Consider the following 14,057-nt stretch of genomic DNA (forward strand, 5'->3'; position numbering starts at 1 on the left):
TGTCTTTATTTTCTTCATCATCCTTTTGTTTTGGGTTTGTATTGGTCTCTAACCTTTGCCATAGAGGATTTTCTCAAATATCTGGTGACTTTTGACTGACAGTTAATACTTAAAGTACAGACATCAGAACACACAAAAAACACAGCACATGCTGACTAGATGAGCTCTGTGAGCCTGGGTGGGACCTGTGGACTGGGTGGTTTCATTGTCCAGGACACTTTGTTGGGGGATTCATGACTGTCAGTGTCTCAGCTTTTCCCGTGGGCTATTCAGATTCCCCAGACAAGGATCTGGAGGGTAAAACTAGTTAAGCATCAAAAGGGAGCTGGAGGAGTATGCAGACTTTCTCTTCTTCCCCCTATCTGTCAAGTCTCTCTTTTTCCTACTGTTTCCAGAGTCACGTTTTCCAGAGAATAAATCTCAGATTATCTACCAGTGTGGAAGAAGCAATCTGGGGCTGTAATTTTATTTTATTTTATTTTATTTTATTTTATTTTATTTTATTTTATTTTATTGAATTTTAAAATATCAAAAGCCTGTATTGACATTCTTGCACAATTAGTTTGTGAATGATCTATTATACAGGGAAAGTTATTCGAATATCTTCTTTTAACTCAAAGTACTGAGCACCATGAGGTCTTATTGAAACCAGAGCAGAGCAACATACAGAATTAAGCATACAGATAATGTCATGCTTATATGAATACAAAACTATCAAGAGTGTAACAAAATCACATTCAGCCTCAGTAAGGATTTAGTTGATTTTTTTTATAAAAAGCAGTTCTCTTTTTCTCTTTCTAATATAAACTGACTAGAGGCCCGGTGCACAAAAAATTGTGCACTTGGGGGGAAAGGGGGACCCCTCAGCCTGGCCTGTGCCCTCTCTCAGTCTGGGACCCCTTGGGAGATAACAACCTGCTGGCTTAGGCCTGCTCCCGGGTGGCAGAGGGCAGGCCCAGTCCCTAGGTGCAGCCCCTGGTCGGGCTCAGAGCAGGGCCGATTGGGGAGTTGGGGCGCCACCCCCTGTCATGCACAGAGCAGGGCGGATCAGGAGGTTGCAATGCCACCCCCAGTCATGCTCAGGGTAGGGCCGATTGGGGGGTTGGGGCACCGCCCCCGTGACACTCAAGGCAGGGTCGATGGGGAGGTTGGGGCGCCACCCCCTGTCACGCACAGAGCAGGGCCAATCTGGGGGTTGGGGCGCTGCCCCCTGTCACACACAGAGCAGGGCCCATCAGGGGGTTGAGGAGCTCCCCCCCTGTCACTCAGAGAGTAGGGCCAATAGGGGAGTTGGGGTACCGCCCCCTATCACACAAAGAGCAGGGCGGGTCAGGGGGTTGGGGTGCCGCCCTCTATCACCCACAGAGCAGGGCCTATCAGGGGGTTGGGATGCCACCACTCTCACACTCAGGGCAAGGCCGATGGAGAGGTTATGGCTCTACCCCATCACACATAGAGCAGGGCCCGTGGGAGGGGTGGGTGTTGTGGCGCCGCCCTCTATCACCCACAGAGCAGGACCGATCAGGGGGTTGGGGCGCCGCCACTCTCACACTCAGGGCTGGGTCGATGGGGAGGTTATGGCTCTACCCTGTCACACACAGAGCAGGGCCGATCTGGGGGTTGGGGCGCCGCACCCTGTCACACACAGAGCCGCAGGGCAATCTGGGGGTTGGGGAGCTCCCCTCTATTAGGCACAGAGCAGGGCTGATCAGGGGGTTGGGGTGCCTTCCCCTGTAACGCACAGAGCCACAGGGCAATCAGGGGGTTTGGGCGCTGTCCCTGTCACGCTGATCCCGGTGCTGGGAGGCATATTACCCTTTTACTATATAGGATAGAGGCCTGGTGCATGGGTGGGGGCCAGCTGGTTTGCCCTGAAGGGTGTCCTGGATCAGGGTGGGGGTCCGCACTGGGGTGCCTGGCCAGTCTGGGTGAGGGGATGATGGCTGTTTGCAGCTGGTCACACACCCTTCAGGGTGGGGGTCCCCACTGGGGTGCCTGGCCAGTCTGGGTGAGGGGCTGAGGGCTGTTTTCAGGCTGGCGGGTGACTGAAGCTCCCAACTGCTCCTTTTTTTCTTTTTTTTAATTCTGGGCCAGCTTTAGCTCTGGCTCCAGCTCTGAGGCCTCTGCTGCTGAAAGCAGGTATCTGGTTTGTTTGGGTTCTATAATCGATACACTGTTTCAACTCCAGCTCTGAGATCCCGGCTGGCTGAAAGCAGGTTTCTGGGGTTTTGTTTAGCTTCTATATTTGTAACAATGTTTCAAACTGCAAGCTCAGAGGCCGGCAGCGGCAGGCGGGGAATGCTGGAGTCCTCCGTCACTGAAGCAAGCAAGCCTCATGTACACTTCAAGCTGCCTGGCCGCCGGCCGCCATCTTGGCTGGCAGTTAATTTGCATATCACCCTGATTAGCCAATGGGAAGGATAGCGAAGGTACGCTAATTACCATGTTTCTCTTTTATTAGATAGGATGTTTTACAACTCAAAACCCAGAACTGAATTAAATGATTATAATGGTAATAAATATGAGAATTTACATCAGTATGCCACCTAATATCATAAAAATCATTATATTTTCACAAACAAAATAATTGTATACTATTAATAATGAAGAAAGTGTTGGTACAAGTTAGAAAGTGATATAGCGAAGTCAGGATTTGAAAAGTTACATGATGGGAGTAGAATCTGCTCACAGACCCTTTCCGCAGGTTATAAGGGAGCCCTTTGGATGATACTGAATATTTCCTTACCACTCTTACTACTGTCAAGTCCTGTTTGCCCAGGATCATGAAAATATTATATTCTGGGACCCAGGAACAAATTCAGAGTGTGCTTGACTAAGAAAAGAATTGAGGTCAGTTTTCATACCATTAATGTCTGTAGGACCTACAACATTATGTGATATCTTGATGAACAAGGGGTGAGATTTATATAGATTCTGTGTCAATGTAATTGCTTCATAAACAGAATTTCTATAAAGCTCCCTGTTTATAGTTCCATAATTATCTCCTATTCTATGAACTACCTGGTAAGCAACTTTCTGAGCCTTTTGTGGGGTCCTGTGGGGCTAATCAGCTTTCTTCAAGGCTTCGCCTTAGTTCTCAGCTTCTTGAGTGGGTGGTGTCAGTGATCCATCTGCTTTCCTAAATCTTGTTGCTGCCATCTCTAATTCCATTCTTTGTGCCTTGAGGGACTATGTTGGCCTTGGTTAGGTAGCCTCAAGGATGTCTAGGAAAGACTAGGCTTCGTTCCTATTACAGATGTGTTTTTTCTTTTCTCCCAGGTCTACCCAAAGCAGCTGTGATTACCCAGCTGCAGGCTTTAAAGGGTGCTGCTGGATTGTGGGCTTTCGGTTGTACTAGTGATGACATCATTTATATAACCCTTCCTCTGTATCATAGTTCTGGAGCTATCCTGGGAATTGGTGGATGTATTGAGTTAGGTAAGTTTTTATTTTCTGTATGATACGTTTTCAAAATGCCTAGTAGTTAGAACTTGTATTTTTAAAGTTTGAAGCTCTACCAGTAGAATTCAGAATGATTATGTGCATATTATGTAATTATACCATTTAATAAATTATACAATGTATTAAAAGTACACAATTTCATGATACGCTCAGTGTATTCCTGACGTGGAAAGAGTAGTGCCCTAGGAGTTAGGCCATGCGGATGGAGCTGGCTGTTGACTGGGCTTTCTTCTCCGTGTGGCCACTCATCCTTTAATAGTCTACGCTGGCCTCCTTAAATGGTGAAACCTTTAAAGAGAGGGAATGTGGAAGCTGCACAGCTCTTAGGGCTTATCCTTGGAAGTCACATAGATCATTTCACCTGCATTTTGTTGATCAACGCAAGTCACAAGCCAATCTGGTTTCAGAAACTGAAGGGTTGAGAAATAGACCCTATCTCATGAAGGGAGGAATGACAAACTTACACTGGAAAGGTAAGGCACAGGCCCGCCATGTGCCTCTGAGAAACACCCTTCCCAGACCAGGGCCTTTCTCACTCATCACACCAGCTTAAGGCATGGAAGGCGGGCTGAGATGTCTTCTCTGGTCGGCTAAAATAAGGCATCCTTCCTTTCCCCACAGCACAGCTGAAAGGAGATTGGAGGCATTTAAATAAAACTTTATTAAAGATACGGGATTACACAAGGGAAATAAACACAGAAAAGAATGAAGCTGGATAACCTTATTTACAAAATGCTTTTATTTATCTTAAATAAATTCATAAACATGCTGAATTAAGTGCCTGTTACCAACTTGTCATGAAATTATATATAAACTAGAGGCCCATTGCACAAATTCATACATGGGTGGGGTCCCTCGGGGTGGCCAGCAGGGGATCAGGCCCCAACTTGTGCCCCCAGGCTCGCAGCCCCACAGCCCCGCCTGGCACCCCGCCATGGCCTGGCACCACCCCTCACCTTTCCACCATCCTGCCTGCAGAGCAATCGATCAGGGCAGGGCACCCTGCCCAGCTCCCTCAGTGCCTGGGAGCTGGGTGGCGGCCCCCACCCCTCCCGGTCACAATTCCAGTCCAATGACCACCCAAGGGGACAATTTGCATATTAGGCTTTTATTATACAGAATAGAGATCATTTACTGCTGTTTATATGTCTAAAATACTATAAAGTAACTTTATAGCGTAGCATATTTAGAATATGATCAATGTCCCCAGTAAATAAAGATGAAGGTCAAATCATTCGGGCTTTTCTTTAGGACATATTCATGTAACCTACAGTGTTGCTAAAGTTAAGTTCTGCAGTCATCAGTGAACTTTTTATTGGAGCTGTTTTACTAACCCCCTTACTCTCAACCTCAAGATATGGACTGTAAGATTAATGTTTTCAAATGAGCTTGGTATAGATGGCCGCTGCTGGATTATAAAATCCCTCGAATTTTTTTACCTAGTACCCTTTTTTTGCCTCTTCTCATAGGAGCTACTTGTGTATTAAAGAAGAAATTCTCAGCAAGCCAATTTTGGAATGACTGCAAAAAATATAATGTGACTGTGTTTCAATATATTGGAGAAATTTGTCGTTACCTTTGCAAACAACCTAAGGTAAGAGTAATCATTCTCATGGAGAAAATGTAATTCCAGAAAGAGAAAGTATTGAGAGAAAAAGTAATTTTTGTTTGTTATACTACATCTTCTTCCAGAATGTAGTTTAGCTAACTTATACAGATAAAATGACTTGCCCCAAGATAAAATAAGTATAAAACAAATCAGAAAAAAAAGGAGAGTTATCCAGGAGTGTACTATTAATATGCTCTATAATGTGGCAGAAAAGACAGACCTGCAATCCAGTTCACTTCATGTTTAAACTGATGACAATTTCTGTGTACATAGCATGCATCTGATTATGAAAAGAGATGCGTGCTATGTTTACAGAAAGCAATTATTCCAAGGTTGAATTAAATAAGCTTTCTAAATGCTGTTTAACAACACTGATTTTACTTGTTTTTCTATTTTTGTTTTCTTTTGAATAAGTGATTATATTACAATATCTTTCTGTTTGGTTTTGCTTTAAATGTAAAAAAAGAAATTTTGCTTTGACTTAACACTTCTATTCCCACCTAAAGCCATCATTTCCACAGTTTTGATAAAATGCCCCCTTCTGAAAGTAAACAGACAGAGAATTGCAACAGCCTGAAGTTTGTCTTTATTAATTTGTTTGCTTTTTTGGCTTCAGAAGTTATTGTTATTTCCCTGGTCTCATCTGTATTTCAAGATGCTTATTTTTTATCTGTCTGAATTTCTAAACATTTTTGAGGATACAAAGAAGTGACTCAGTAATCAAGTCAACACCATACCTTGAAGAATGGTGATAGAGGATGCTTTCCTATCGAGACAGCCCTCCCTGTGCCTCTGAGAAACACCCTTCCCAGACCAGGGCTTTTCTCACTCATCACCTTTGCCATCATCCCACCAGTTTAAGGCATGGAAGGTGGGCTGAGATGTCTTCTCTGGTCGGCTAAAATAAGGCATTCTTCCTTTTCCCCACAGCACAGCTGAAAGGAGATTGGAGGCATTTAAATAAAACTTTATTAAAGATACAGGATTACACAAGGGAAATAAACACAGAAAAGAATGTGAAGCTGGATAATCTAATTTACAAAATGCTTTTATTTGTCTTAAGCTTGGAGTTTACTAGGGACAGACCTCCTGTCTAGCCCCTGACCCACCTCCTTGTGGCAGAAGCCTTCTCTCTTATTCTTTTAGTTTGGTCAGGAGTGCTTCAGCAGCTATGGACTTCCTAGATCCATAACTAAGGCAGGGAGTCCCAGAGAAATGTTTTAGGACCTAAAATTTAGGTGATTTTTACCTTTATTCTCTTCAGGGAGAATACCATTATTAGGATCGTGATCTTACCTGAAGAGTCCCAGTGGAAGAATTATAATGCCACAACCTGGCATCTTTTATAGTTTTCATTGTACTCTGGTAATATGATCTCTGGATTGAGTTAATTTAAGGAACTAATGTCCTGCAGTAAGATAAAAGCCATAGCACATAGTAGGCACTCTCTAATGAACTTCCCCCTGGCCTTTCTAACTGTTTCCCCAGCTACTCCTATTTCCTCTCATCCTTTAATAGAAACACTAGCTTTTGCAAGGTCCTTTGCTCACTAAGTAGTTATTGAATGGTTAAATACATGCATTTATTATTTTCCTAAAGTTTTACCATCTTGTATTGTGCAGTTAGCATCTTCATGCAACATAGTCAGTACAAGGGTCTCAGGAGTGAAAGTAGTCAGCAGACATGGATATTTTGGTGATTTTTATGGCATATTTCCAGATGGCATTTCAAAGTGGTTGAAGTGAATCTAAACAATGTGGAACTATGCCTATTGCACAGTCTTTTGTCAGTACTGGGGGGCACTAAAAATAGTTGCCAGAGAACTCAACCCTCCCTGAAGCGTCCTCCAAAGTCTCTGAAGGAAGGAGAATGGGAAAAAAGCCAGTCCTGATGGCCCACCCTTTCAAATAGGGTGGATGAAGCCCAATCTGCTTGGGCTTCTTAATAATAGTTTATTTTAACAGAGAATGCCTTGGGCTGTTGGTTTTTTTAATGGGGAAAATATTATTTAACTTTATTCATAATTTTATAGGCTAGAAATAAGCATATATTTAATTTCTTTATTAAGATTACTGGCATGGTATGATAGTGTTAATAAAGATATTAGTCGTTTGCCATATTTTCTATAAATCTTTTTTTCAAGGTGTTTTCCTTTGAATTTCTTTATGAAATGAAATATCTTTTTTACCTCTTTGAAGTTGTAATGCACAAATTTTGAGGAAATGAGATGATTTAGAGAACTGAGAATTGAAAAAGAATTCCTGATTGCTTTAGTTAATTAAATATTTTAATTCTTAGATAAGTTATTTGAAGGAAAGACGGTGTTTGTGAAATAATCTCTAAGCACTTACTTGTAGGCAGGAGCAAGGGAAATAAATATAGCTTTGCCCAAAGGAAAGCTTAATCGTTTTCCTAAGCAGAGATGCATTGTATTCCTAATCTCTTTGTTGGGCTCACACAGAACAAGTACAAGCAGTTTTTGGCATTAAAGTTTAGGCAAAGGAGAGTCTTCTGTTATGACATCTTATCCTTTCAAGAACTTGCTTTTTGCTGTCCAGTATTCATTCCTTTCAATGAGCTTCTAGGAAGGGGTAGTGCCTACTGTGCAACTAGAACAGCAGTGGATTCAGGTAGGGCCAGAGAGTGAACAGGTGATGTGGTCCACACCCTCAATGAATTAAAATTGAATGTCTCATAAGCCATGGTTTGAAGTCCCATAGACATTCATTTAACATAAATGCTTAAGTAAAAGAAAGCAAAATCACACATTCTCTGATTACATCCAGATGTGTTGTGAATGTCAGGGTAAGTAATATATTCCAAAGGAGATTTACCTGCAAGCAAAATCACAGCCTGAGTTGAGTGTTTATATATACTAGTCGTTGCATAAAAATGCCCTAGGATTGGCTTTCCCTGGCAAAAACTGTTTATCCACCCCCGACCCAATCTTGACTTTTTTCTCTTTTTTATTTTTATTTTTTTATTTTTTTTAAATAATTTTATTGATTTTTTTACAGAGAGGAAGGGAGAGGGATAGAGAGTTAAAAACATCGATGAGAGAGAAGCATCGATCAGCTGCCTCCTGCACCCCCCCCCCCCCCCACACACACACACACTGGGGATGTGCCTGCAACCAAGGTACATGCCCTTGACCAGAATCGAACCTGGGACCCTTCAGTCCCCAGGCCGACGCTCTATCCAGTGAGCCAAACCAGCTAGGGCCTTTTTTCTCTTTTTTAAAGCTCCAGTTGAAAAAGTTCCTTTGGCATAAACATTGGATGTTTATGCCAAACTGTTGGCAGCAGCACTGTCCTTTAAAAAAAAAAAAAAAAGCCAAGGTACTGGCTTCTCTTATTCATGGAGCAGTGAGGTAATTATTCTCTTCCCCTGAGACTAGGAGAGCAACTGTTTCCAATCTTCCTTTATATATATACTAGGGGCCCGGTGCACGAATTTCGTGCACTGGGTGTGTGGAGAGGGGAGTGCCCCTCAGCCCAGCCTGCCCCCTCTCACATACTGGGAGCCCTCAGGCGTTGACCCCCATCACCCTCCAATCGCAGGATCGGCCCCTTGCCCAGGCCTGATGCCTCTGACAGAGGTGTCAGGCCTGGGCAGGGGACCCTCATTTCCCCCCATCACTGGTTCTGCCTCCAGCCCAGGCCTGATGCCTCTGGCCCAGGCGTCAGGCCTGGGCAGGGGACCCCCAGACCCCTCCGATTGCTGGCTCTGCCCCTTGCCCAGGCCTGATGCCTCGGCCAGAGGCGTAGACCCCCATCACCCTCCGATCGCCTGATCGTCCCCTTGCCCAGGCCTGACGCCTCTGCCAGAGGTGTCAGGCTTGGACAGGGGACCCCCATCTCCCCCCGATCACTGGCTCTGACCCCCGCCCAGGCCTGAGGCCTCTGGCCCAGGAATCATGCCTGGACAGGGGACCCCCATCTCCCTCTGATCGCTTGCTCCACCCCCCGCCCAAGCCTGACGCCTCTGACCCAGGCTTCAGGCCTGGGCAAGGGGACCATCATATCCCCCCAATCCCCAGCTCCGCCCCCCACCCAGGCCTGATGCCTCGGCCAGAGGAGTTGACCCTCATCACCCTCCGATCACCAATCACCGGATCGGCCCCTTGACCAGGCCTGAGGCCTCCGGCAGAGGTGTCAGGCCTGGGCAGGGGACCCTCAGCTCCCCGCAGTTGCAGGCTCTGCCCCTTCCCAGGCCTAACGCCTCTGGCCAAGGCATTAGGCCTGGGCAGGGGACTCCCAGCTCCCCACAATCTCCCGCTCTGCCCCTGCCCAGGCCTAATGCCTCTGGCTGAGGCGTCCGGCCCGGGCAGCGGGGACTCGCAGCGGCAGCAGCGCCGCGATCTCCTGCTCTGCCCCTGCCCAGGCCTAACACCTCTGGCCGAAGCATTAGGCCTGGGCAGGGGACCCCCAGTTCCCCGCGGTTGCAGGCTCCGCCCCTGACCAGGCCTAACGCCTCTGGCCTAGGCGTCCGGCCCGGGCAGCGGGGACCCGCAGTGGCAGCGGGGGGTGCCGCGATCATGGGCTCCGCTTTAGGCCCAGGCAAGGGACCCCTAGCTCCCGGGACTGCCAGCTTTGACCGTGCCCAGCTCCCATCGCTGGCTCCACCCCTACTTCCTGCTATCACTTACCAGGGTGGCAAAGGCGCCTGCTTCTCCGATCATGGCTGGGGGGCAGGGCAAAGGCGGCCCTAGAGCCACCTTTGCCCTGCCCCCCACCTCTTAGCTCCCCCCTGGGTTTCCGATCACTGTCAGTGGCAGGGGGCTTCTTCCTGCTTTCCGTTTCGCCTCCCTGCATTGTGCCTACATATGCAAATTAGCCGCCATCTTTGTTGGCAGTTAACTGCCATCTTAGTTAGCAGTTAATTTGCATATAGCCCTGATTAGCCAATGAAAAGGGTAGTGCCGTACGCCAATTACCATTTTTCTCTTTTATTAGTGTAGATATGTATGCATATATTCTAGAGGCCCAGTGCACAGATTCGTGCACCGGTGGGGTCCCTCAGCCTGGGTTGTGGGGATTGGGCTGAAACCGGCTCTCCAACATCCCCTGAGGGGTCCCAGATTGTGAGAGGCACAGGCCAGGCCGAGGGACCCCACCCATGCATGAATCCATGCACCAGGCCTCTAGTATGCATATAAGATCATTGGTTAATCTCTTCCCACCCTCCCCCTTCCCCCTGAGATTCATCATTCTGTTCCATGTTTCCATGCCTGTGGTTTCCGCTCCTGCATTGAGCATCTGCCCCCAGGTGGTCAGTGCGCATCATAGCTAGTGGATGGTTGGTCAGTCAGCCGGTCAGCCAGTCGTTTAGGCTTTTATATATATAGATACGCACACACACACATTCTTATTGATTTCAGAGAGGAAGGGAAAGGGAGACAGATAGATGATAGATAGATAGATAGATAGATAGATAGATTAATGATGAGAGAGAATCATTGATCGGCTGCCTCCTGCATGCCCCACACCAGGAATCAAACTGTGACCTCCTGGTTCATAGATCGATGCTCAACCACTGAGCTATACTGGCCGGGCAAATTCTTTCCAACCTTCCAATCTCCCAAGTTTTCTATGTTTCTGAAGCAACACCATACAATTTCTGATTGGATCTAATTTTATATATTTTTTAAGATTAACGCTGCATTTAATATGATAGGTGAGGAAGATGTTAGAACTCTAGACATCAGTAGTCTGGGGAGCTCCTGCTATAGAGTGTATCTTATTTAAATAATTCTTAAGGTAGTCGATAGTTAACCATACCTAGGGATATACCTAGGGATAGAGTCATATATGTCACTCATGTCATTCAAGTAATATTGTTGATTTGGGTATGCAGGGGCAGGGGGCACACAAGGCAAATAAAACCCCCTTTCTCATGGAACTGACACTCTAGTTTGGGGAGAGAAAATAAATCAGCAAAGACATGAAGAGAAGTCATTACAGACAATGACAAGTATGGAGAAATTAACAGGTTGAGATGCTAGAGAATGATGAGTGGTGGGAGTAGGACATTGCTAATTAGATGGAATGGTCAGGGAAGACTTCACTGAACGGTCACTTATGAGATGAGGAACTGATAGGACGGGTAGGATCCAGCCGTAAAAGCTGGGGGATTGCAGTCCTAACAGAATGAACTGAAAGCTAAGAGGCCCCCAGAGGACACAGCCTGAATGTTTGAAGAGAAGAAGAGTGGCTGGCCCATCCATGGACCAGATCTTATAGGGCTCGGTGGATCAGAGAGAGGAATTTGGATTTTACTTCCATCAGAGCATTTGAGGAAAGATAAAAGCAAATTGTAAAAACCTGTACCAATTTGAATCTGTTTTGAAGGAAAGATAGCAGGACGTGCTAGTTCAGGGATAGGGAGTGAAGGAATGGATAGAATCAGGAATAGAGTCCAGATTTTTGGTTCAAACATCTAGTTAAATTGTGAACCATTTGAAGAAATAAGGAAAACAGATTTGAGGAGTGAAATTAAGTTTCTTTTGGACCTGTTAAGTTTGGTATGTTAATTAGGCACCCATGTGAAGAAGTAAAATAGGATGTACAAATCTGGACCCCAGAGAGTATAGTGTGGACAGGGTCTAATTAAAAAAATGACGCATATGTGTGAAGCCTACTTTTCAAATTAATATATTTTATCATTTAGGCTGTAGACAGGCTGTCCCATAAAAATGCATACACACTTTAACCGCTGATAGCTCCATGTTGAAAATGAAGTGTATTTTAATAAACACTGCCTTTATAATTATTCAAAGTGTGTGTGTACATTTTGGGGGGACACCCTATACATATTTTCTGTAAGTTATATCCCTTTTCTTTATTCTGCTTTCTTAAAATCTGAGAGATTCACGGGGAGCCAGAAAGCATCCTTACGATTCTGGATTATTTTGTTACGGTGCATTAAAACTTGGACAAAATGGGCCCAGCGGGAAACAGGCTGACCACAATGGTAGGGCCTTCTCCCAAGAGCCTCACAAGATGGCTTTCATCTTAGTGAACGTGCCGAAGTTGCAGATTGTCTCAGCCTGACAGGCTCACGGCCCTATCTAGCCAGTGCTTGTCTTGGATTAGACTCACATAAACCAGGCTCAAAGACGCCAGCTTATCGCTTTAAAGTGTCTCCATGGCTCCATCCTCCTCGGTATCTCTCAGAACTCTACAATCGGGCATTTTCTCTCTTCTCTCTCCTCTCCTTCCCTGAACATGTTCCTGCCTGCAAATACTTTCCACAACTCAACTCAAGTTTACATCTCCCGCCCTGTCTTCTCTCTTGATTTCAGGTTGTGTATGTCTGGATTCCCACTTGATATCTCCACTTGGAAATCTAATTGGCGTCTTCTGTCAAAAATGGCGAGAGCCTAACTTTTTACCACCTCCCTTAAAATGTACTCCTTGCCACCTTGGCCTTCTCAGTTAATGACAACTCCATCCCTGCATGTATTCAGTCACAAAATCTCTGGGATCCCCCTTCAGATTTCTTTTTCTCACACCCCCTGTCTAATCCATGAGCAAATCTTGCAGATTCTACTTCCTCAAATATATCCACAGCCCAACCTCAATTTACCACCTACCTGCTACTCTCATCTAAGTCAGCACGACTTCCTTCCTCAAATTTTAGCAATAGCCTCTTCCTTATTCCACATTTGGAATAGTAGTTGATATGATTCTATTAAAGTGTAAGTCAGATTATGTTACTTCACTACCCAGGTCCCTCAGATGGTTTACTTGAAAGAAAATACAAATTCCCTTAGCATGGACCACAGGCTCTAAGTAATCTGCTCCCCTGCTGGGACCTCCCCACTCCCCATCCTTTACCCCACACACACTCTACTCCTTGTTCACGCTGCTGCAGCCTCACAGACCTCCTTGCTTTTCCTTCAATGCACCAGGACTGTCAGTTTCACCCCATTGAATATTCCCCCAGGTTTCTGTGTGGCTCACCCTCTAACCCTCCTAGCAAAGTGCCTTGTCTGGCCACAACCCTTATTGATGTCTGGTATGGCCACCTTACCAACTCAGATGGACCCCAAACCCTAAATTTGTTCTGTTGATGCCACCAGGAGAATATGAACAGGCGTATTGCTCACATAACAGGGCTTTCTGAGGAAGGCAGGGTGGGACCCCAAGCATGTCCAAAAATGACTTGGAAGAGACTGGTTCAGCTTTCATTGTGAGAAGCAGGCAGTGCTGCGGCGAGGAGTCCTGTGCATACAGAACTGCTGTGTGCTTTGTGGCACCAAAGGGAGGAGCACTGGGCTTTCTCACTAGCTTGCCAGATGTGGGCAGAAGAGGAAAGGGGACCGATTGGTGTGGCTTGAAAGTCATCAGTAGTCAAACATCAAGAATGGAGTCAGACTCTTTGTTACAATGTTTGTCTCCTTGTCTTCTTTCACGGCTTTATTTTTCTTCATATAAGTTATTAGCCCATCACACATTACCCACACACACTATGAGTTTCAGGAGAGCAGAGAGTTCATGTTTTTTCCTCTGTGTATCCTCAGTACCGACAGTGGTGTCTGACATATAGTAGGTGCTCAGTGAAAATTTGTAGAATTATGTTTTAGAAATCAAGTAATATAACAAGCCCAGTTGCTGGGAGACTCATGTGCTCAGGACCAACCCAGCCTTTCCCTAGTCCTAGGCCTGCAAGGGAAGTCAGTTATAATCAGAAAGTCGGAGTTCCTGGGAGGACAGAAGCAAAGAGGGGGTTTAGATAAAGCAGAGTTGCATCATCGCATGGAGAGAGTCAGGCCATTGCTGCATCCAGCTCACAGCTAATGGGCACCTGCACTTTCCAGAACATTTCATTAATGAATCGTGGTTGTGGCCCAGGTGACCCTCTTCCTGGGTTTCTAGGGAAGAGCAAGCTCCCTTGAAGTCTACAGTGTTTTTTTTCTGGTGCATCAGCACAGCCATTCAGATTAGAGGCAAGCCTTGCAGACTCTAAGAGCTGCTCTTTTCTT

At 45.6% G+C, this 14,057-nt stretch overlaps 1 protein-coding gene across 2 annotated transcripts in view; it reads left to right on the plus strand.

The window, feature by feature from the left end:
* Window positions 1–14,057, plus strand: part of SLC27A6 (solute carrier family 27 member 6) — a 52,590-nt gene that overhangs the window by 15,440 nt on the left and 23,093 nt on the right. For both annotated transcript variants that reach the window (XM_036310348.1, XM_036310347.1), the window contains exons 3-4: window positions 3,280–3,438; window positions 4,932–5,056. In XM_036310348.1, coding sequence (XP_036166241.1) covers window positions 3,280–3,438; window positions 4,932–5,056 — 284 coding nt within the window. The remainder of the gene's footprint in view (window positions 1–3,279; window positions 3,439–4,931; window positions 5,057–14,057) is intronic.

The sequence above is a fragment of the Myotis myotis genome, unplaced genomic scaffold, assembly GCF_014108235.1.
Source record: "Myotis myotis isolate mMyoMyo1 unplaced genomic scaffold, mMyoMyo1.p scaffold_m19_p_5, whole genome shotgun sequence".
Taxonomy (NCBI): domain Eukaryota; kingdom Metazoa; phylum Chordata; class Mammalia; order Chiroptera; family Vespertilionidae; genus Myotis; species Myotis myotis.